A 22,559-nucleotide genomic window follows, 5' to 3' on the forward strand; every position below is an offset into this window, starting at 1 on the left:
GGAGTAAAAAAATGCCAACCTTAATATTAAATGATATTCTCGTCAAAATAATTTCGACGCGAGGATTTAATTGGGCTATGATTTTAGACGGATATAATCCAGATGATAGGTACATGATCGGACCTTAAATGGGTCGGGCCGCCAAACGTTACCTAAACCTATCCAAATAACAACTAGTTTGATCCTAATTATATCGAATATAAAAAAACCAATCCAAATCTCTAACCACATAATTTTAGTGCACATATAAAATGTTTAATATTTGGAGCAATTAAAGGTATGGTACTATTGATTTGTAAACCATAAGTTCAAACTTTATGATTCGAACTGACCACGTAGATGTGTTCTTTGTTATCATATTTTATAGACCGCATTTTTTTATTTTTAGCCCTAAAATAAACCTAGTTATTCGAGACTCATTTTCTACTAAACAAATCATGCAACCATAATCTAAAAAAAAAAAAATCTCAAAAACAAAAGTGATTTGCATTCAATAGCTCCGTACCTTCGATAGCACTGAATATGCCTGATCTGCTGACCTAAGACATATATGAGCGTGTGCACGTGGAATAATAACTGGTGCATCATGTTTTTGTGGATTAGATTTAAAGTTACTAACTCCCCAACGCGGTGAGCCAGTGACCATAGGGGGACCACGTGTATCGCTTTCTCATGGCAGGTGGGTCCCGCGGATAAGCATATTCCAGAAATTTCATTGGTCCACGCGAGAGGCTCGTGAAAGATACATGATCACGACACTTATCTTACGAATCCTCACTACAGAGGCAACGTTATTCATCCTCATCCCATATATGGCATTTTTGTCGAGCAGTATAGACCGTCCATCACGCAAACAAACGGTGTACAAGGCGCTGGCATATCCAATAATTTCTCCCAGGCCATTTCACTCCAAGGCCATTTCATAAAAAGGTTGAGGGTATTTTAGACATTGTGCTCCCAAAACGATGGTACTTTTGTAGTTTATCGCCCAAAGATGGGCGGATTCCTTGTTGAGCTCGGCTGCTAGCTGTGGATTCCACTAATTTTTTTAGTTAACGAAAAAAGGCATTTTATTATTTCTTATAAATGAAAAAGTCCGCCCACCCTCTCTCGTCGAAAGGAAAGCCCTCACTCGACGACGAAATTCCCACCGAATTTCTTCCTTCGAACTGAAAGGGTTCACTAGGAAATCGATATCACAATCCCTTTCCCCACTCTGTTTCCAGCTGCGAATTCGCGTTTTTTTCCCATTATTTTTGGGCTCGTCTGTGTTCGTTTTGGAGTGATCGAGTTTTCTTGACGTGAATTCGCGGGAAAAGTAAGGGATTCCGCGGGACGATGCAAGCGGATCAGAGGAGAAAGGTGATTTATATCTTTTTATGGATCTCTGTTCATTTTTTGTTTTTTTCTCCTGGAGAGGTTGATGGATCTTGATCCTTTTTTTGTTTAGTTTTGTCGTTCCTCGAGAATTTCGTTGGTGTGAATTTGATCTTTTGCAAAATAGTGCTTTCTTTCTTAGAAATTGATCGTTTTTTTCTTTAATTTTTAGAAAATATGTAGCCAAAACGATCCAGTTTCGTTTTTAATGAATATGATGCTTGCTTTCTTGATTATCTTTGGTAGAATTTGGTAAATATGTGTTGATTTTGTGGTTATTGGTTCTGTTTATAACTCCGCTCTCTTTTTCTTGTCTTTTCCTGGACTGTTCGGGTTGCTTTTAATGCTTTTACGGTTTCTTTTCCTTCTGGATCTTATGTCTTCTTTTGATCTTCCGATCCTTGTTATCATCGTTTACGTTGTTCATCTTTTTGTTTTTCTTCAATTAGATTATATTTTTGTGCGTGTGCTTATCTGCTTTGTGAAACTTTCACTACTCATCTCTGACAGTTTGTTGAATTTTTGTTTCTTCGTGATGATATAATGGTTTGTAGCCCTCATAAATGCTTTTTGTTTTAAGCTGTTCTGATGTAATTTATTTTATGCGTTATTCTTTTAGCTTCGTTGCTGCTTCATTCCCTAATGATCTTTTGTTTCTGTTTTACGTATTTGATGTCTCTTTAGTTTAAGTTTTATTTCTTTCTGATATTTTATTTTTCTTTTATAAAAAATACAGTTCCTCTTTCCATCTTATCCGTAATCTTTCTTCTTCTTCTTTTCGTTCGAACAAAAGGTTTTGTTTCCTGGAAATTATTTTTTCTTCTTAATATGGTGTAACTTTTTACTTTTTCTTGCTCCTTTGTTTTGTAAAGACCCTTTTCTTCTTAATTTGCTTCATCCCTATTAACTACTGGTTCTCTCCCTGTAGTAAAAATGATGCTACTGTTATAGTTTTCCTTTGCTTTGCTCTCTAACTAAGTTTGCAGTTTCACTTATTTGATATGGATATATGTTTTTCATAACAAATGGAAATATAAGTTCTATGGAATTCCTTGTAGCAATCTTCTATTAAAAAGGTGTTTCTTATTTCATGATCGAAGAGTTTGATTCTGAAATATTATTGGGACATTATCCCCAAATCAGGCAGTCAAAAATTTCATTTGGATTTTGCATCTTTTGTTTGTCTATATTAAATTGTAAATTGGTTTTCATGGTACTGGAAACCTGTCCCACACCTTCAGAATTTCCCTTTTTCCTTTCTCTGGGGTAGTCATGCTGAAGTGACTATCTGCTTGGATATCAGTGGCATTTTTTGAAATACCAGAGTTACCAGCCGAGGAAGCTGGAGCGGGAAGCGATACGGGAAGCGGGAGCGGGAAGTGAGGCACTTTCAAAAATTTAGGAAGCGGGGAAGTGTGGGACCACTTAGAAGAAAACTATGAACCATCTCGGAAGCGACCTAGGAAACGAACCGGAAGCGACCTAGGAAGCGAACCAGAAGCGAGGGGGAAGCGAAAAAAATGAAAAAAATGGGGAAGTGAGGGGGAAGCGTGGGGGGAGCGCGCTTCCCATAAATGGGAAGTGTGTTTCCCATAAAAGGGAAGTGTGCTTCCCAAAAAAGGGGGATGCTTCCCCACGCATTTTGGAAGCGCAACGTTTTGCGCTTTTGAAGCGCGTATCGGGGAAGTGCGCTTCCCCATACGCCTAGGCGCTTCCGGTAACTCTGTGAAATACCCAAAAGATATGGGAAAATTCAAAGTAGCCTTGACCTGTGGCTCCACGCTGTTGGGGTCATGGCTCCAAAATTGCACCAAAGCATACATATGATCATTTTAGATTTTTTCATCTTTTGTTTATATTAAAGTGAAAATTGGTTTCCATGGCACTGAAAACATGTCTCAGACCTTCAAAATTTTCCATTTTCCTTTCTCTGGAGTCGTCATGCAGTGTAATGCCCCAAAATTTTCAACTTGTAAACCTATGAAAATATTTAGAGGAAATCTTTCAAAAGTCAGAGTTTTTTATTTCAAAAGTCAGCGAAAGAAAATTTTCTTTTGATATAAGAACAAGTTGACAAATTCTGGGCACGTTAACGCAAAAAAACAGCAAAAACACATTAGCAAAATGGTTGGTGGGCCAAAAGTATGTATGTATATATATATATATATATATATTTGTTAAAATTCTCAGTTTGTACAAATTTGGGGGTTTACTCCCGTGAGAAAAAGTACAAAAAAAAAACAAAAGGGAGCAGGTAGCCAGGATGCAGGTAGAAAGTGTGTGAGATCTCGATCCATGTTGTATCGCGCCATCGGCCGTCAGAAGCACCTATTCGTTACATGCTCATAAAATGGATCAGTTTCACGAAAAACTGGTAGGTGCGCAAAGTAAGACAGTAAAAAACAAAAGCTAAAGCAAAGCATGCTCGCAGGATAAGCAATTGTAGAAATTAATGGCAAATTAACTATGCATGCAATGGTCTATGAACAATTAATTCTACAAGCAAAGAGTAGCTAAGCAAAGCAAAGTAACTATCATAGTTGATATCAAGCACAATAAGCAATTTTTTTGCATCTCAAAGTGTACAACCAAACAGTAGTGTGAACAGGATATTCTTAGTTTCGATATTATCTGGCCTAACAGACGCGAAACGCGGAAACAATCGAAACCGATCTGAGGGTTTATTATGCCATGTGTTTTATGATACCTCGGATAGCAGACTAAGTTCACTCTTAAGGAGACGGCCGGTGGCCAAGAGAGAATTCTCCAAAATCTTTCGTGGCCATGGATGCATCCAACTTCTGCAGAAGTGCCTGGGAGCTACCACTTAGGATAATTACGGTAGTCCATTTTCCCTAACTCCAATGATTGGGGGAAGCCGAGTCATTTGCCCGTGGGATAGTCATTAATGACCTGTCTATCAGAGTTTTTGTACCATCCATCCTCTCGATGAACCATAGGAGGCGAATGGGCACTGTAATGAAATATGCGAAAAAGAAATGTATGTCCTACAATGGACATTCACACATAGAAATCAAAGAACAAGTCCAAAAGAGGACATACACAAAAGCCAATAATGGCTAGAAAGCATAAAATCTTATAAATGCACTAAAGGGCTTGAAGAAGCCACACATTACAAAGGGGGAGACCCCACTTATTTATAGGCAAGAGAGGAGTGAGAGAGGGTTTAGAGAAAAGAGAGAAAAGGCACCATTGGGAGACCCAACAAGGTGTCGTTGGGCTCCCAACGGTCACAATTGTGACCGTTGGGGGCCCAACGACTCCTTGTTGGGGCCCCCAATAAAGGTGCATTTAATGCACAAAAAAGAAAAAGAAAAAATAAGGAAAAAGGAGAAAAAGGAAAAAGAAAAGAAAAAGTAAAAAAAGGAAAAAGACTATACTGCCCCTATTGGGCGATTTTACAGAAATACCCCTTATCGGGTATGGGTGAATATATTTATATATATATATATAAATATATTGATTACATGTATATTTTAACACCCCCCCTCAAGCTTTACGGGGATACAACCGAAAGCTTGTTGAGAAGAAACATGAAACGAGGAGTAGCAAGAGCTTTAGTGAAGAAGTCCGCCAGCTGGTACTCGGATGTGACGTAGGGCAGTGCTATGGTTCCTTTTAAGTATTCATCTCGAACATAGTGGCAGTCCATCTCTATGTGTTTAGTCCGCTCATGGAAGGTGTGATTGCTTGCAATGTAAATGGCGCTTTTGTTCTCACAACACATCTTCGAAGGAGTGGAGATGATTACGCCCATATCATTGAGGAGACTTCTAAGCCATACAAGCTCCATGGTTGTAGTGGCCATTGCACGATATTCCGCTTCAGTTGAGGATAATGACACCTTTTGCTGCTTCTTGCATCTCCAAGAGATCATAGAGTCACCTAGGAAAACACAAAAACCTGTAGTTGAGACTCTATCATTAGGGTTTCCTCCCCAATCAGCATCAGTATAAGCAATTAAATCAAGAGATGATGAAGAGGAAAGAAAAACTCCCTTAGTTATGGTGTTTTTAATGTATCTGACTATTTTTAAGACTGCACTCATGTGCACAGATGTAGGTGCATGTTGAAACTGACTGACTGAGTGAACTGCATGAGCTATGTCTGGCCGAGAGATGGATAAGTAGGTCAGGGCCCCAACAAGTTGCCGGTAGGGAGTAGGATTCTCGAGAAGTGTTCCATCTTCCAACCTTAACTTTGCATTGATGACCTCAGGGGTGTCTGCCTTCTTATCATCGGAAATTCCAGATTTGGAACAAATGTCAGCAGCAAGTTTTATCTGAGAGAGAATATACCCTCGGGGAGAGTAGGCAACTTCAATACCTAAAAAATATCTTAAGAAACCAAGGTCTGACATATCAAAATTTTCTTTTAAAACTTTCTTATTATCATGGATTCCTTGTTCATCACTTCCAGTGATGATCATATCATCAACATATAGTAGTAGAATCACTACTGAAGATCCTGCACTTTTCACAAACAACGCAGTGTTAGTATAACATGAACGAAAATTCAAACTAGTCATTACACTGTTAAATCTGTCATGCCAAGCTTTCGGAGCTTGTTTTAACCCATATAGTGCCTTTTTTAGTTTAAGAATTTTGTTTTCACCAATAGATACTCCCGGTGGAGGATCCATATAGACCTCTTCACTTAATTCGCCATTAAGAAATGTGTTCTTAACATCTAATTGATAGATAGGTCATTTTTTAACGGATGCAACTGCAATAAGAGTCCTAACACTAGTCATTCTAGCTACGGGAGCGAAGGTTTCTTCATAATCTATTCCGTACTCTTGAGCATACCCTTTGGCTACCAACCTAGCTTTATAACGTTCTAATGACCCATCACTTTTAGTTTTAATTTTGAAGACCCATCTACATCCAATAGACTTCTTTCCAGTGGGTAATGAAGTTATTTCCCAAGTTTTAGCCTTTTCAAGGGCACTAAGTTCTAGTTTCATGGCTTCAACCCATTGAGGAATGTTTTTGGCTTCATTATAGTATGATGGTTCATGATAAGAGTGTAATGCAATTAGGCATGCCCTATATTTAGGTGTTAGGGACTCATAGGAAACAAACCTATTTGGTGGATTGGAGATCCGGCTAGATCTCCTTAAAGAGGTTTCTTCTATGTTGGAACTTTGAGAATATTTTTCTAACGCACTAATGGGAGTTTCTTGACCACGCCTAGCATAGGTTTGAATTGACCTATTTTCAACATCATTACTTCCATTTTCAACATTACTAAGAGGAGTATCCTCTAAATCATTAGAAACATCCTCAACGTGGGGAGTCACATCTTGAGAGAGAAGATCAAATAAGAAAGCATATTCGCTTTCATCAATATCTTTATTTTTCTCAAAACCGTTCTCATTTTCTAAAAAGGTAACATCTTTGGATACATATAGTTTGTTGCTTTTGGGATCAAAGCACCTAAAACCCTTTTGATTTTCTCCGTATCCTAAGAACACACATTCGATAGCTTTGGGAGATAACTTATCTCTTTTATGTGTAAGGACAAAACACTTACACCCAAAAATTCTTAATCTATTAAAATCGGGTGTTCTTTCAAAAAGTTTTTCATATGGAGATATATTTTGTAGAGATGAGGATATCATCCTATTTATCAAATAAGTAGAGGTTAAGGCGGCTTCGGCCCAATAGCATTTTGGAATTTCTTTGGAAATGAGAAGAGTCCTAGAGGTTTCCAAGATATGTCTATGCTTTCTTTCGGCTAGACCGTTTTGTTGGGGAGTCCTAGGACATGACCTTTGATGACAAATTCCATTGGTTTCCAAATATTCTTGAAATTCATTTGATAGATATTCTCCACCGGAATCGGATCGAAGAATGGAGATATTAGTTGAAAATTGATTTTTGACAATCATATGAAATTTTTTAAAAAAGTTAAAGACTTCGGATTTTAGATTGAGAAAATATATCCACACATATCGAGTGAAATCATCAATGAAAGTAACATAATATGAGTATCATCCTTTTGATATGACCGGAGAAGGACCCCAAACATCCGAATGAACTAGTTCAAAGGGTCTTTTTGACACAAATGTTCTCTTTGGAAAGGGGGTGGATTTCATTTTTCCAAAAATACAACTCTTACAAACAAAATGTTTCTCATTACAAAATTTCTTTCCAAAAGGAAAGGAGTACATTTTTGAGAAGCTTGGATGTCCAAGTCTTTGATGCCAAGTTTCTATATTTTTATCTTGGACATGATTACAAAATGAGTTAGTAGGAAGTTTCAAATTGGTCATGTAGTAGAGATCTCCCCTCCTATGGCCTTGCCCAATCCGCTTCCCGGACTGGAGATCCTGTATAGAGCAATCTTGGGTTGAGAAGGAGATTTCACATCCATGATCACATATTTGAGAGACAGATAAAAGATTTAAATTAAGTTGAGGTACTACTCTTACATTTGGCACAAAAAAATCTTTTGAAAAATCTAAGGTTCCAAAACTTTTAACTTGTAAAGAGGTACCATCGGCGGTGGAAACATAGGAATTTTTGGAGTTGCTACATACATTGGATAGTCCATTTTCAATAGGGGTCATATGAAAAGATGCTCTAGAGTCAAGAATCCAAGAAGGCGTACCTGGAGGAGAAGAAGAGGCAATGGCGGCTCCCAAAGTTGATGGTGACTTGAGTAGGATTTGAAGTGCTTCGGATAGTTGAGCAAGTGAGAAGGACTCTTTCCCTTTCATTGGCTCCTCCTTCTTTTGCGGGATTTCTTCAATAATAGCAACTTTACCTTTTGGAGGTTCATTTATCTTTGGACAATTAGGTCTTATATGACCCGGTTCTTGGCAATGATGGCAAATGGCTTTCCTATAATTGCCATTATAGTTATTTTGCCTCCCAAAGTGTGGAGGCTTGTAGGTTTTCATATGATTGCCGGGTTTAGTCACGGCAAGAACTTAATCTCCTCCTTTAATCATACCAAGACGTGTTTCCTCTTGGCATATTTCGGCTATTGCATCTTCCAAAGGAAGTGGTTTGGATCTATGAAGAGGGAGGACCTCACTTGTTCATATTCGGGCCTAAGCCCATGTAAAAATTGGAAAAAATGTTCTTTCTCCATTTGTTCTCTTCGCATTTCCACATCTTCACTTGATACCCATTTAGGTTCAAGAAGAGATAACTCATCCCACAAAGGGCCAAGAGTGCTATAGTAATCTCTTACACTCATTTCACCTTGCTTAATGGTACGAATTTTCTCTTGGATAAAGAATTGACGAGCAAGGTCTTTTTGGGTATACATACCTTTCATAAAGAACCATGCTTCATTTGCTAGGCGGAATTTAGCAATGTTGGCGCAAATCTTTAGCTCCACGTTGTTCATGAACCATGCAAGAATTTTTGCATACTTACTTTCCCAATCTTCAACCTTGGATTGGTGATCTTCAATAGCCTTCATGCGAGCATTTCCTTCTAGGGCTTTTTCTTGATCACCATCTATTTTCGTAAGTTGAAGTTGAGGTTCCCTAATGGTGCCCATAACGTATCCCCAAAGCTTTTTACCTTTGAGGTTGTTCTCCATGGCGGCGGCCCACATCATGTAGTTAGTACCATTGAGCTTGAAGGAGAGATCAATCTTTTGTTCTCCTTCCATTATATAATCAACAATGGAGGACAAGCAAAGAGAGATAGAACAAGACAACTAGCAATATGAATCAAGAGCACAACCAAGGCTCTGATACCATGTAATGAAATATGCGGAAAAGAAATGTATGTCCTACAATGGACATTCACACATAGAAATCAAAGAACAAGTCCAAAAGAGGACATACACAAAAGCCAATAATGGCTAGAAAGCATAAAATCTTATAAATGCACTAAAGGGCTTAAAGAAGCCACACATTACAAAGGGGGAGACCCCACTTGTTTATAAGCAAGAGAGGAGTGAGAGAGGGTTTAGAGAAAAGAGAGAAAAGGCACCATTGGGAGACCCAACAAGGTGTCGTTGGGCTCCCAACAGTCACAATTGTGACCGTTGGGGGGCCAACGACTCCTTGTTGGGCCCCCCAATGAAGGTGCATTTAATGCACAAAAAAGAAAAAGAAAAAATAAGGAAAAAGGAGAAAAAGGAAAAAGAAAAGAAAAAGTAAAAAAGGAAAAAGACTATACTGCCCCTATTGGGCGATTTTACATAAATACCCCTTATCGGGTATGGGTGAATATATTTATATATATATATATATATTTATATATATATATATATAAATATATTGATTACATGTATATTTTAACAGGCACGACGGGGGTTTCTTAACCACCGCCCCATCCTACATGCTTTTGTCTATTAGACCCACTAGAGCATCTTGCATGTGAAGGCGCAACATCACCTTTTTGTGTGTTTCAACAGATGTGCTCAGTGCACGCTTTGAGGTTTCATAGACCTCTTTAGCTACTTATCGTAGTACCATATAATGTCCCTGTCAAAAGGGCACGGCTACGATGTAAGCATGGGTTTCCCAAAAGATAACCCAACACAGAATATGTATAAGTAAATCCATGTTCAGGCTTTACAACAAAGGTACGTACAAACTTAGGATCGCTGCTAATCCACACATTTTTTCCAAGCAACTCGACTCTGTGCAAAGCTAGCTGCTTCTAGCTTAGCTATGCAATTGTGCACTCGATAAGACTGAAAACTGTATAGAGAAAAAACTCTTTCTCGAGATTTAAGCGTCGATACCTGATTTCGCGTCCTTTCGAAAGAGCAAAAGTCGGTACGCACAATCGCACACCCTGCGAGGCTTTCCTAATCAAAGTCTCAAGAGGCAAGGCCTCGCACCTGGGCGCGACAATTCAGAAAGAAACAAGGAAAAATAGAGATGCAACGGTAACTTCGGAAAGTAAAGGCAGAATGTAAAGATAGAAAATAAGTGCTGGAAAGTAAATACAAAAGTACGCCTAGGCACTTAAAGCGTGACAGCAACAGGGAAGTAAATGCAGAGAAGTAATCGCCCTTTGCTCTTCCATATTTATTCATGTTGTTTTAGCATTTTGTTCGTTTATAGTCTTTTCGCGCAACTTGCCCCTACCTTAGGGGGTTGCGGGTCTGCCTACGCCTGTGGGTGTAAGTGAGTGCAGGCTCGGGCCATGGGATGTGAGCGTGCTCCGTCGTGCGACCTAAAAAGAAAACAAATGTTAGCAAATGAAGCAATTAAACAAGAGGGCGGGGCAGACTTGGCTGTCAGGCTGAGCCCGGCCCATCCTGACCTGAACAGTGCAGGCGAGGGCAGGGGCTTCGCCCTTGACGGCTTGATGTAACCGCCGAGGGCGGCAGGGGTTTGGCCCTTGCCGACCTGCCGAAAAGACTAAAGGCGGCGGGGGCCCAGCCCCTGCCGGCCCGCCGAAAAAACATAGAAGGCGACAGGGGCTAAGCCCCCTGCTGGCCTTCTAGAAATGCAGACAGGTGCAGGGGCTTGGCCCCTGCCGACCTGCCGGAGGGCCTCAGGCAGTAGGAGCCTTGCCCCTGTCGGTCTGTCAAAGGAGACAGAGGCGGCAGGGGCTCAGCTCCTGCCGTCCTTGCGGGAAAAATGGCCCAGGCGGCGGGGGTCGGGCTCTTGCCGGATTTATACAAAGGCAGGGGCGGAGCCTCCTGCCTGCTAGAAATACATCGAGGCAGGGGGCTTCGCCCTCTACCGGCTGAAAAATAAGAGGGACAGGGGGCTCCCCCTGTCTGACAGTAATCGTGGAGGCAGGGGGCGGAGCCCCCTTGCCTGTTGGAAAGACACGGAGGCAGGGGCTTCGCCCCTTGTCCGTCAGGAAAAAAATAAACAGAGGCAGGGGACTCCGCCCCCTACTTGACGACAAGAAGAAGGGCCCTGTCTGCGCATGCAAACGACAGGGCCTCACCCCTACTGTCCTGCCGGGAACAACCGCACGCGGCAAGGGGGCTGTCGAAAAGAAGAAAGGTGGCAGGGAGCCCCTGCCGACCAACAAAAAGGCGCAGACGACAGCCCGGTCGCCTGACGGAAAAAGAAATACAGAGGAAGAAGACAAACGGATGGGGGGAGACCTTCACATGCGGTGGGCGAAACGACGGATGTTGGCGTCACCGAAAGACGTGGGAAATGAGAGAGGGTAACGGGGTGATGGTTTTCGGCGTTGGGCAGTACCGGCAAAAACACGAGAGAAAAGGGGACGGAAGGTGAGAGAAGAGGTCGAGGTCGGGTGGCTAGCGGTGCTGTCGGAGAACTCAGAGGGTGAGAGAGAACAGGAGGCAGAGGGAGATCGACAGATGGGGGAGGGGGCTTGCCGCCTGCCCCTCCCCCTGCATGGCCTCATAAAGGTCCCAGGCGGTGGGGCAGTGCCCCATCCCATATGCCCTCTTGGATATGGGTCGGGTCTGGATCCGTATCCGACCCGGGTCCAACTTATTATTATTTTTTTACGTGGATTTTACATGCAGTGACTATCTTCTTGGATATCAAAACCAAGCCAACAATAGAGTGCTTCCACATTACAAAGGTGGAATTTGGGGAAACAACCTAAAGATATGGGAAAAATTCAAAGGGTAGTCAGCCTTGACGTGTGGCTCCATGCTGTTGGGGACATGGCTCCAAAATTGCACCAAAGCATCCACATGATCACTTTTCTTCCTTTTCAGTTACTAAGTTCATGCTAGGAACTGATAAAGGCCTGTTGCTGATGCAGGCATCCGAAGTGGATTTCTTCACTGAATATGGAGAAGGCACCCGGTACAAGATTGAAGAGGTTATTGGCAAAGGGAGCTATGGTGTTGTGTGCTCTGCATATGATACACATACAGGAGAAAAAGTTGCAATTAAGAAGATCAATGATATTTTTGAACATGTTTCTGATGCTACCAGAATTTTGCGTGAGATTAAGCTTCTGAGACTTTTGCGTCACCCTGACATTGTGGAAATCAAGCACATTCTTTTGCCTCCTTCTGGAAGGGAATTCAAAGATATCTATGTGGTGTTTGAACTTATGGAATCAGATTTGCACCAGGTTATCAAAGCTAATGATGACTTAACTCCAGAACATTATCGTTTTTTCCTCTATCAGCTTCTTCGAGGTTTAAAGTACATACATTCAGGTAGATGGAATCTACAGACTAGAACATAAATATCTTGCTGTATAGCTTCTTTCTTCAGTCTATGCTTTCAGTAATTGTGTGCCTGCAGTGTAATTTCTTATCAGAAGATTAGCTAACTGCTTTAGGGGAAGTGTTATTTCTGAAATTCTGCTGATTGTTGTACTCCACAGAATTCTCATTTTGTTTTCCTAAATAGTGGAAATGGATGTAACAATGAAATCTAATCTTAATGATTCTTTATGGGTGCAGACTTTCTGCGTGGTAGTCTAAGTTTGTACTCTAAATAGCTTGTCTAGTCGGTAGAAAAGGCATGTTAATAACAAACTTGAATAATATTTTTTGATGTCTTACAAGTTTTCAGTTAATTTTGTTTCAATCTACTCCCCAGGATGGGTGTGCAAAGGACTGGTAGAACAGTTTCTGCTGGCCTCTTGATCGATAGATTGCTTTTTCTTATCCACAATATGAAGTGTCCTACTAAAATCCTATAATTTAAAGCTTCAGAATTTCTTTCTACATGTTGCAACTTGAGGGATTGAATGTTATGCTCATAGTATGAATCTAATCATGGTAAAAGGAGATACTTATTTGATTATCTTCTCTAGGAAAAGAATCTATGTCCATCTGTAGAAAGGTGTTGATATCTATGTGTATCAAACCTTTTTTGAGGATGTGTACTGCTCTACTTCAAAAAATAATTCAAAAGCTGGGGCATGCATCAGCTCAGTTCAGTTATAGGAATCGGTATCCAAAAAGAGGTGGAAAGGGACCATGCACTTCTTGTTGTCTACCTGGAACAACTCAAGTATGATTGAACAGTGGACAAATTGCAAGCAAAGAACCTCTCATATCTATCTTATTGTCTATGTGGATAACTTGAAAGGAAATTTTGAAAATCAAGGATTACATGAATTAATTGTTTAACAAGAGATTGAAAACACTTACTGGACAAGTGAGAAGAACCTGTAATAATAAGGTCTATGATATAGGTGGGGTCTGTGAGAACCTTTGGAGGAGTGCTACTTATTTGTTTAGGGGTGAATGTGAAGTTCCTGCCTAATTATACTGTGATATGATACTTTTATTCCCGTAGCTGCTAGTTGTAAAACGGGGAATCATTTCATCCATGAAATATTTGTAGCTAAGTTGTTCTTTGTTCCACATTGTGATGCCATAAGGCCATAAGACCTGAAGTGGCTGTTAGGCCATGACTATGATGACTACGATTGATGTCATAATATTGATTCTGGCAAAACTTTTCCTGAGATCATACACAAACCAAGATCAAACAAATGGTTGATATCTTTGCTCCAAATTGAAGGGGCGTATCTCGGGTTAATGGAAAATTTGTCCTTTTCCATATCAGCATTTCACATGTCCTGTTAGTAGCATCTCCACCTAGATATTCAAGTGTATCCTTTTGGTTATGTTTATGAGTAAATAGCACCCGGATCTAGTTGTGTTCTCCTTGTTCTCTCTTGTCATTCATCCTCCTCTTCATTCACTATTTCTTCATCTTGTTTCCTTTATTTTCTCATATGTTGTGTGTAATCAACGCTTGGGAGTAGCGCAACCTGTAGGAACATTATTTCTGGGTTTGGGATGTCTTTGACTTGGTCATGACTGAAAAACATAAATCAAACTGAAACTTTGAGACAGAACAAAATCTTCTGTTGCCACCTTGTATTTGTTTCCAACCCAAGTGCTATGGATTGTTCAACGCTGAAACTTAAAATGCTGTTTTGCTTGTTGGGTTCATCTACAATGCCCGATAAATGCAAAGACATGTGTAAATCTTAATTATAGTATCAACATATTGCACTGATCCTTAGCTATAGTGTCCTTGATTTGCCATCAACATATTCATTTATTTGGTGTGAGCCTTAATTATGTCTTGAATTACAAAAAAGATTATTAAAGATTCAATACTTGATGGTTCTCTTGGCTTGTTTGGATTATTAAGTATCATTGATGATTGAAGTTTCAATATCTGATTCTCCTGGTAGCTTGGACTGCTAATTTCTGACACAATGTGTTACGTGTTAAGCCTTTAATGTTCATTTCAATTCATTATTCCAAAGGCAGGATGCTATAGGTAATCTAATATGAATATGTTGGTGGCATCTAGTTTCATGACTTGTATTCTACAATGTTGCTTGATTTGCTTCATTGCCTTCAGTTATCTTTTCCTTCATAGCTCCAACTTTAGTTTCAATCTTTAGCAGATGTTGCACGTGGTCACTATGGTTTGTTTGCGAACTGCTTGGACATGTGTTCATGATCATTTTGTTTTACTATCAGGGGTTAAAGTGTTATGCAGCTTATCCAGGGATCTTTATATAAATGTTTATTTTTTACTGTTTCTATGATATTCTGAAATTCGTTTTCTGAATTCTGCAGCTAATGTTTTCCACCGAGATCTTAAGCCAAAAAACATTTTAGCGAATGCAGACTGCAAGCTCAAAATCTGTGACTTCGGTCTTGCAAGGGTTGCATTTAATGATACTCCTACAGCAATTTTCTGGACGGTATGTATTATGCACAAATTGATTCACAATTTGACCTTCAGAATTGTTTCTGCAATTAATCCTTAGCTCTAGTTTTAACTTTTCTTTTTCCATTTTCAGGATTATGTGGCAACAAGATGGTATAGGGCTCCTGAATTATGTGGATCCTTTTTTTCAAAGGTGAGAATTTGTGTTGATATTTTTCAGCATTGCTATATAATTTCTTATAGTGTATGCCAAGACGGATGCATATACTATTTAAGTAAATAAAATTTTGGATGACTTGTTTTGGTGCTTATTAAGTTTATGACTGCTTAAATTTTTGTACATCAATTCAACCTGTACAATTTATGCAAAGGTATTAAATTATCCTTGTTAACCGAAAAAAATATACAGATCATACTCGTGGTGTTAGATTTCCAATTTTCCACTTAAGTATTCTAAACATAAATCATGCCAGTAATGCTAGTTCACCTGTAAATAATATTAAATGAGGTAGTCAAGTATCCGTCTTTTCTCATGTACCTTCTCTCCACACACACACACACCCCAAAAAAAATGATTAGGAAATAAAAGGGTAATTTACACATAGGCGCCTAAAGTATGGCAAGATTATGTTTAGCTGCCTCAATTTTCAATTATGTAAGATAAATGCCTGCCGTGGCCATCTGTGTTACTTTTTACATCATGTAACCCTATTTAACTCTTTTTTATATATATTTACATGGAGAAACCACCCCTAGGATCAGAGACATAGCCGTGCTGGCTTTGCCTGCTGTACTTATGGTCGCTATCCTGACAGCGTAAAACTCCGTGAGCTTACCCCTATTTAACTTTTTAAAATGACACTTCCAGCCTTGTTTTTTTCTTAATTATTGAATGTCACTTTTGTAGCTTCTCATTTCTGTTGCTACAGTGAAGGGCAAGTAAGTAATTTCAAAGCATAAAAAATAACATGGGTGGTGATTTGAGCAATTTCTTGAAAAGGTGAGTCTTTATCTTGAATATTTGAAAATTGAGGCAGCTAAATGTAAATTCATCAACACTATGTGCTTATATGTAAATTGCACAAATTAAAAAAAAGTGAAATAAAGAAAGAACCAAAGGAATGCTTAGCAGATCTCTTCTTTTCTCCAATTGGTTCATTTGTTTCAATCATTCTTTGTGCCACTAAAATAACCTTGTTGACTCTAAAGTGCCTTGAGAAATTCTGAAACATAAGACCGATGGTAGTGGTTCCTAGCTTCTCTATAATTTCATTGAATCTGCACTTTTTATTGGCATAATTTAATGGTTTCTGTATCATTTTCATCTGAAATTTGGTTTTGCAGTACACTCCAGCGATAGATACCTGGAGCATTGGTTGCATCTTTGCTGAAGTTTTGACTGGCAAGCCACTCTTTCCTGGAAAAAATGTGGTCCACCAATTAGATCTGATGACAGATTTGTTAGGGACACCTTCCCCAGATGCCATTGCCAGGGTACATTTCCTGTTCTATACAAGTGGCTATTACAAGTTCTAGATCACTAATCTCAGTAATTTTTAGATTTGTTTTTCAAGCTAAAGGTTCATGTAATCCAACTAATACAGGTACGTAATGAAAAAGCCAGGCGATACTTGGGTAGCATGCGCAAGAAGAAACCAATTCCATTTAGGCAGAAGTTTCCGAATGTGGATCCACTTGCTCTACGTTTATTGGAAAGAATGCTTGCATTTGAACCAAAGGATCGGCCTACTGCTGAAGAGGTACTGTTTAATGTCTGCATTCTTTTTGGGACCCTGTTTAAAGCCTTCAAGTTCACTTCAGGAATGGAGAGGTTTTATTCTTGCTCTTGCACTAGATTGGTGCAGAGTAATTTGGCTTGGGCTGACCGGGTAAGATAAGTGTTGAGCTATGTCACATGAGTGCGGGTGCGGGGATGCGGCACTTTAAAAAAACTTGGGTGCGGGGGTGCGGGAGGGAAAAAATAAAAATTAATATATATATATATATATATATATATATATATATATATATAAACAGTATAATGTTTATATTACATAGTTTTTACATGTAAAAACTATGTAATAGATAGATTTTTAAGAAAACGAGCCAGCCGAACTGAGTTTTCCCTAAAATGGGTAGTTTTTTTTTTCAAAAATGGGCTTGTTTAGCCGAAATTGAGAGAGACTGAGGTACACATTAAGGGGGAAAAGATTGACTACAGAGAGAGAGAGAGGCACGCAGTATGAAAATGGGGAAAAAAAATAGAGAGAGAGATTGAAGGAGAGAACGAGAGAGAATAACGTACCTTGGAGATGGAGACTGAGTTCGCGCTCGCTGGACGGTATCCGGCGTCGGGGTGTCGTAGCTCAGCAGCGTCGGAACTCGGAAGACAGGAAAGAGGGCAAAACAGTTTTGCCCTAATCCTTAGACTCAAGCCCATTTCAATGGGCTATATTTTTTTTTAAGTCTAAAATTTGGATGAATATGACCCTGGGTGCGTTGACCACACCCAAGGTTGGGTTGACCACACCAGGTGCCGCACCCACACACACACCCGCATCGCATCGATGCGGGTGTGGCACTTGGTTGGCCGAATCCCTGTGACATAGGTGTTGAGTTGGTGGCACCAAGTCATGCTACTGTTAAAATGTATCTTATATATATCTCATATATATGTCTATGTATCTATATACATATATATAAAGATATATATTTAATTCTTGTAATACCCACTAGGGGTAAAACAGTCTTTTCCCAGTTTCACGCATATTCTTTATTCATTTTTGTATTTCTTTATTTTTTATTTTTTTATTTTTTTATTTTTTTATTTTTAACTTTTTGCCTTTTAGGCATTGAGGGGCCTACCATATAGACGTTGGGCCTCTTCACCGGACAATAATATGACCATTGGAGGGGCTCCAACGTCTATATGGAAGAGCCCCTCCTTGGGTCCTCTTGAGTGTATAAATAAGGGGTTACCCTCTTTGTAAATTCATTTTTTTGCAAGGCTCTCTCACTCATTCAATAAAATCTTTCTTTGTTTTTATGCCTTTGTGCATTTGTACTCCTTTGTGAATGTTCATTTTGTGCCTTTATGCACACACTTCCTATTGAGAATCTAGTGTGTTTGTGCACATAGCCTTTTTGAAGATATTTTTACAGCTACATGTGGTCAACTCATTCATTTCCTGAAGTCCCAACAGCCAGGCTTTCAAACTGTGGATGGGATTAATATCCATCTTTCAAACTGCATTTTGTTAATACCACTTCTCGTTCACATTCTAACAAAGAAAAATGTTGTCACAAGGTGTCAGGCTTTGGCAGATCCCTATTTCAAGGGTTTGGCAAAGGTTGAGAGGGAGCCTTCTGCTCAGCCTGTCACGAAAATGGAGTTTGAATTTGAAAGGAGAAGGATAGCAAAAGAAGACGTAAGGGAGCTTATCTACAGAGAAATCCTTGAGTATCATCCAAAGATGTTGAGAGAGTTCTTAGAGGGCACCGAAAGTGCAGGTTTTATGTACCCAAGGTATCTAGTTCTTGGCCTCAAAATCCCATTGTTTTAGCAAATACGACCCTGGAAAAATCAACAAAGCTTAAAACAAAATCATTCTGTCTAAAACTCTTAAGAACTAATGGAACTTGAACTTCTATTCTCTAGAATCTTAGATCTGTCTTCAGCTAAAAGAATTGCAATGTCAACTGCCTAAAGTTCAAATAAGTCAACGCCATTTCTTCTTGACTGAGGTTGCTTTGTTTACCCCAATAGCTGCCTTTGCTATGGATCAAACTAATTGCCTATGAAGGCAGATAGAGAACAAATCACGAGTCTGACAGGTTCAATTAAGTTTCTGTGGACTTGGCTGTGAAATTGGGATCATAGCATTATCCAAGTCCTTGGCCAATTCAGCATCTGCTTGAAACTTTCATTTGGAAGCAATGAATCCCAATGAACTGGACTGTCTTGGATGAGTCAAGTCGCCTGTATCAGAGCGTCCAAATTGCAGATGCAGTTCCATCTGTACCCTATATCCCAGACTCTGCAAAGTCCAATATTAAAAATGTGAGGTTGATCCTGCTCCCGAACCATGGTACCATAATCACAATTGTCTGATGCTAAAAGTTGAAGTTGCAGAATCTTAAATAAAGGTCAGATGTTAAGAGACATAGATCTTGACTTAAACCATAAATCATACTATGTTTAGTATTTTAAATTCTTATACATTGGAACAACTATTAGTTTTCTTATAAAACTGTTAAAGCCTGGTATGGCCTTATGAAGTGGAATTCTTTCTTGTTTTCCAAAGCTAAACTTAAATATGAAGCTTATATATCATGGAAAATCTTGACTGATCTTCACAGTGTAAGGGCCTAGAGTTTGCGTTGAGAGGGTTTTATTATGTATACTTACATGTGAATGCTTTGCATATTCTTTTCCCACAGTGCTGTTGATCAATTTAAGAAACAGTTTGCCTATCTTGAAGAGCATTATGGGAATGGTGCAACCGTTACTCCACTTGAGAGGCAACATGCATCATTACCACGGTAACATCTCATAGTATATGCTTCACTATTCACTTAACCGTAGGATGTATCCTCAGGTTGCCAAAAGAGCAAAGAAATATTGTGAATTTCTGTATGTGCAGGCCATGTGTCTTATATTCAAGCAAAGCAGCACAGAGTCCTTCCGATGCTGGAAAAGTGCAACCTGAAAGGAGCTGTGGGCCCACACTAACTAAAGAATCACTTCAAGCCCCTCAGAGAATCCTCCAAGGTGGTAAGGCCATGTCCTTGCGTGTTTACAACAGGTTTGAGCTGCTGTTTAAAACTTTAAGCTTGACATATCAACACCCAAAAATTTTTCAAGTCCTATAATCTTTTGTCACCACATAGGGTAATACATCCGTGCTAAATGAAACATGCTAAATGGGTTTTTCAGCTTTTCCATTGTTTTTTTTTTGCTTCTGACTCATAAATGTGTTCGGCATGGTCGAAGGATTCCACACCTGGATCATGTGTTTTTTATGAAAAAATGGTATTTGGAGCCTCAAAAATTTACAAAGATTTTGGTCCGTTGATTTTTCGAATCTTATAAAAGCCCACCCATGTGTCGGAATCGAACACTTCAAGAGCTGATCCCTATAAAATCAAGTACATAGATCACATACGAAAAAGCCCAAAAACCCATTGAGCATGTTTCATTTAGCATAGATGTATTACCCATATATATATTGCTAGATGGATAATCCAGAAAAAGTTTATAGCTTTTCTTTAATTCCAATTTCCATCTTTGCATATGAACCTGGGATACAGGAAAAATTAATAATTTGATGAACTAGTATATGCATGATGTGAAACATATAATTTTATCTTGGGAGGGGGAAAATTCTATTATTCCTAGTTCTGTCAAAGATAAGCCACACGAACTTTGCAAACATTCGTTACCATGTGAAGTTCTTTTCTTTTCAAGCCAGAGCTCAGGAGATTGCTTATTTGCTTATTTTCTTTAGCAAACCCTTTTCCCAATTGTGATTCAAACACACTACCCAGGATAATAAATAAAGATGGCGTATAGTGTCTGAATCATAGTTACCGAAAGCTTCTTGCTACATGGGGAAGCTCGTTTTGGAAGCGAGAAACTCCTCGCTTCCTTGAAATGAGGGAAATCTTTGGGAAACTTGCTTTCAAAATATGGAAAACTATATTCTCTTTAGTGGGAAGCAAGTTTCTCCTATTTGTTTCCGAAATTGATTCCCTTTCACTTAACCTCTCTCTCACTTGTCACTTCTCATTTACTTCTTAAATTTCTAAGTTTTCATATTAAAAGTAATATTTTTTTATAACAAGTTTATGTTATGCATTTATATTTGTGTTCATGTAATTTTTTATTTGCTTTCTTGCATGCTTGGCATTGATTTTTATGAGTTTCCTTTTCATTTTTCATGTGTTTACATAATCGCTTCACAACTGTATCCTGCTTCCCACTTCATACTACTTTTTCAAAATTGGCTTCCCTACTTCCGCTTCTCGTATCCATTTCATTTTCTGGTAACTATGGTCTGAATGATATCGTATGAATTTTTTCAAAGATCATTGTGTGTAGGTGTGTTTTTGTGGAGTTTGGGGTGGATGGGAAGCTAAGTATCATCTCTAAGGTTCATGTTTGGTGCCCAGACATGAGTGTGTGTGTGTGTGTGTGAGAGAGAGAGAGTGTGTGGTGGAGTTTGGGTGGATGAGAAGCTTAGTAGTGTCCTCTAAAGGCATGTTTGATATGCAGGATATGTGGCGTTTGTCCTGGACGGGCCAACGTCCCACCAAATTGAACTGTGCAGGATGCAGCATGTCCTGTGCAGCTCGTTTTGTCTGTGCATATCAAACACGGGACACAGCCTGGGCAGGGACTGGTGGGTCCCCGCCCAGGTGCTTCCCGTGTATCAAACACCACCTAAGTGTCTTGTTTAGTGCCAAACATGAACCATTTGGTATTGAAGAAATGGGTGCCCGTTGACATGGCTCAAGCAACTGTTGAATTTTAATACACATCCAGCCGTCCTTGGAACTTCAACTGATTCATTTGTGATAGGTGGTGCAGCAAAACTTGGAAAAGTTGTTGGTTCAGTGGCACGTTACAACTGTTCAACAACAGCTGCAGACATTTATGAACAGAGGAGAGTAGCTAGGAATCCAGCCATTCCTCCGCACTATGGTATGTCTGGCTGTTCCTACCCTCGGAGAAACACAAGCAGCAAGACTGAAAGAGAGGATGATGAAGGAAATGGTGGCCTCAACATCATCCAGCCAAAGCCTCAGTATATTGCCAGAAAGGTGGCTGCTGCAGCCCAGAATGGTGGCAATTGGTAGTGATTCTGTCACTGAATTCGGTGGGCTTCTGGTGAGTGCCCCCATGGATCTGCGCCATCTCTACCAGGCTCTCATGAATCAGTGGTGCCAGGAGATGCTAGCCTGATCTGGATTGTGAAACTGCTGGTGACCTCATGACTGTTGGAGAAGTTTGCAGAGATTCTAGGGATGTATGATGGCCATGAACTATCGATTGGTTAATGCTGCTTCTCTGCAACGGGGTAGGTGGTCAAAATGGGCCAAGAGGACATCAGGTCTCATGAATATTTTAGACTGAAATTTATATTGGTCTTACTGAGCATTTTTATTTATTGATTTCCTTCTTGATCACTTCTGTTTTGTGAATCCTCTAACTGTGGTAACTTAAGGGAATCGGTCTTTCTTATCATATTGTATGGTTGCTCGTTTTTAGAATGTGATAACAGCAGAGCTAATTTTATATTATTTTCCAACTTAATGGCCAGAAATTTTTTTTTGAAAGGCAAGCTAGGGTTGGGCAGAGCCCTACCGGTCATACAACTATACCATTGGGTTTTGAACCCGCAATGTCCTACCAGACGAGCGGAGCCTCCATTGGTACTTAATAGCCAGATTTGCTCTTCAAAAAAACTCTGCTTGCGTGTTGAAAAATAGATTAGGCTGGGGCTCATTTATGAAAGGTTAGCGTACAGTTCCAGACCTTGCCAACCACCTTTAGCATGAATCTTGGCAACCGGAC

At 39.6% G+C, this 22,559-nt stretch overlaps 1 protein-coding gene across 5 annotated transcripts; it reads left to right on the top strand.

The window, feature by feature from the left end:
- The first annotated feature begins 1,126 nt into the window (after positions 1-1,126).
- On the top strand, positions 1,127-22,295 carry LOC149851321 (mitogen-activated protein kinase 15-like). 5 transcript variants are annotated; one of them, XM_090000041.1, is made up of 10 exons: positions 1,127-1,362; positions 12,084-12,489; positions 14,890-15,017; positions 15,117-15,176; positions 16,328-16,477; positions 16,588-16,743; positions 18,298-18,509; positions 19,424-19,525; positions 19,627-19,757; positions 21,564-22,295. In XM_090000041.1, the coding sequence occupies exons 1-10, from the start codon at positions 1,339-1,341 to the stop codon at positions 21,839-21,841; spliced, it is 1,647 nt and encodes a 548-aa protein (XP_089856167.1). In that variant the 5' UTR covers positions 1,127-1,338; the 3' UTR covers positions 21,842-22,295. The 5 variants fall into 5 exon arrangements, with proteins under 5 accessions (XP_089856167.1, XP_089856181.1, XP_089856173.1 ...); XM_090000055.1 differs by having other exon boundaries at positions 21,573-22,295; XM_090000047.1 differs by having other exon boundaries at positions 19,627-19,754.
- The last annotated feature ends 264 nt before the right edge of the window (positions 22,296-22,559 follow it).

This window comes from Nuphar pumila, chromosome 1 (genome assembly GCF_984573655.1).
Source record: "Nuphar pumila chromosome 1, dmNupPumi1.hap1.1, whole genome shotgun sequence".
Lineage (NCBI taxonomy): Eukaryota > Viridiplantae > Streptophyta > Magnoliopsida > Nymphaeales > Nymphaeaceae > Nuphar > Nuphar pumila.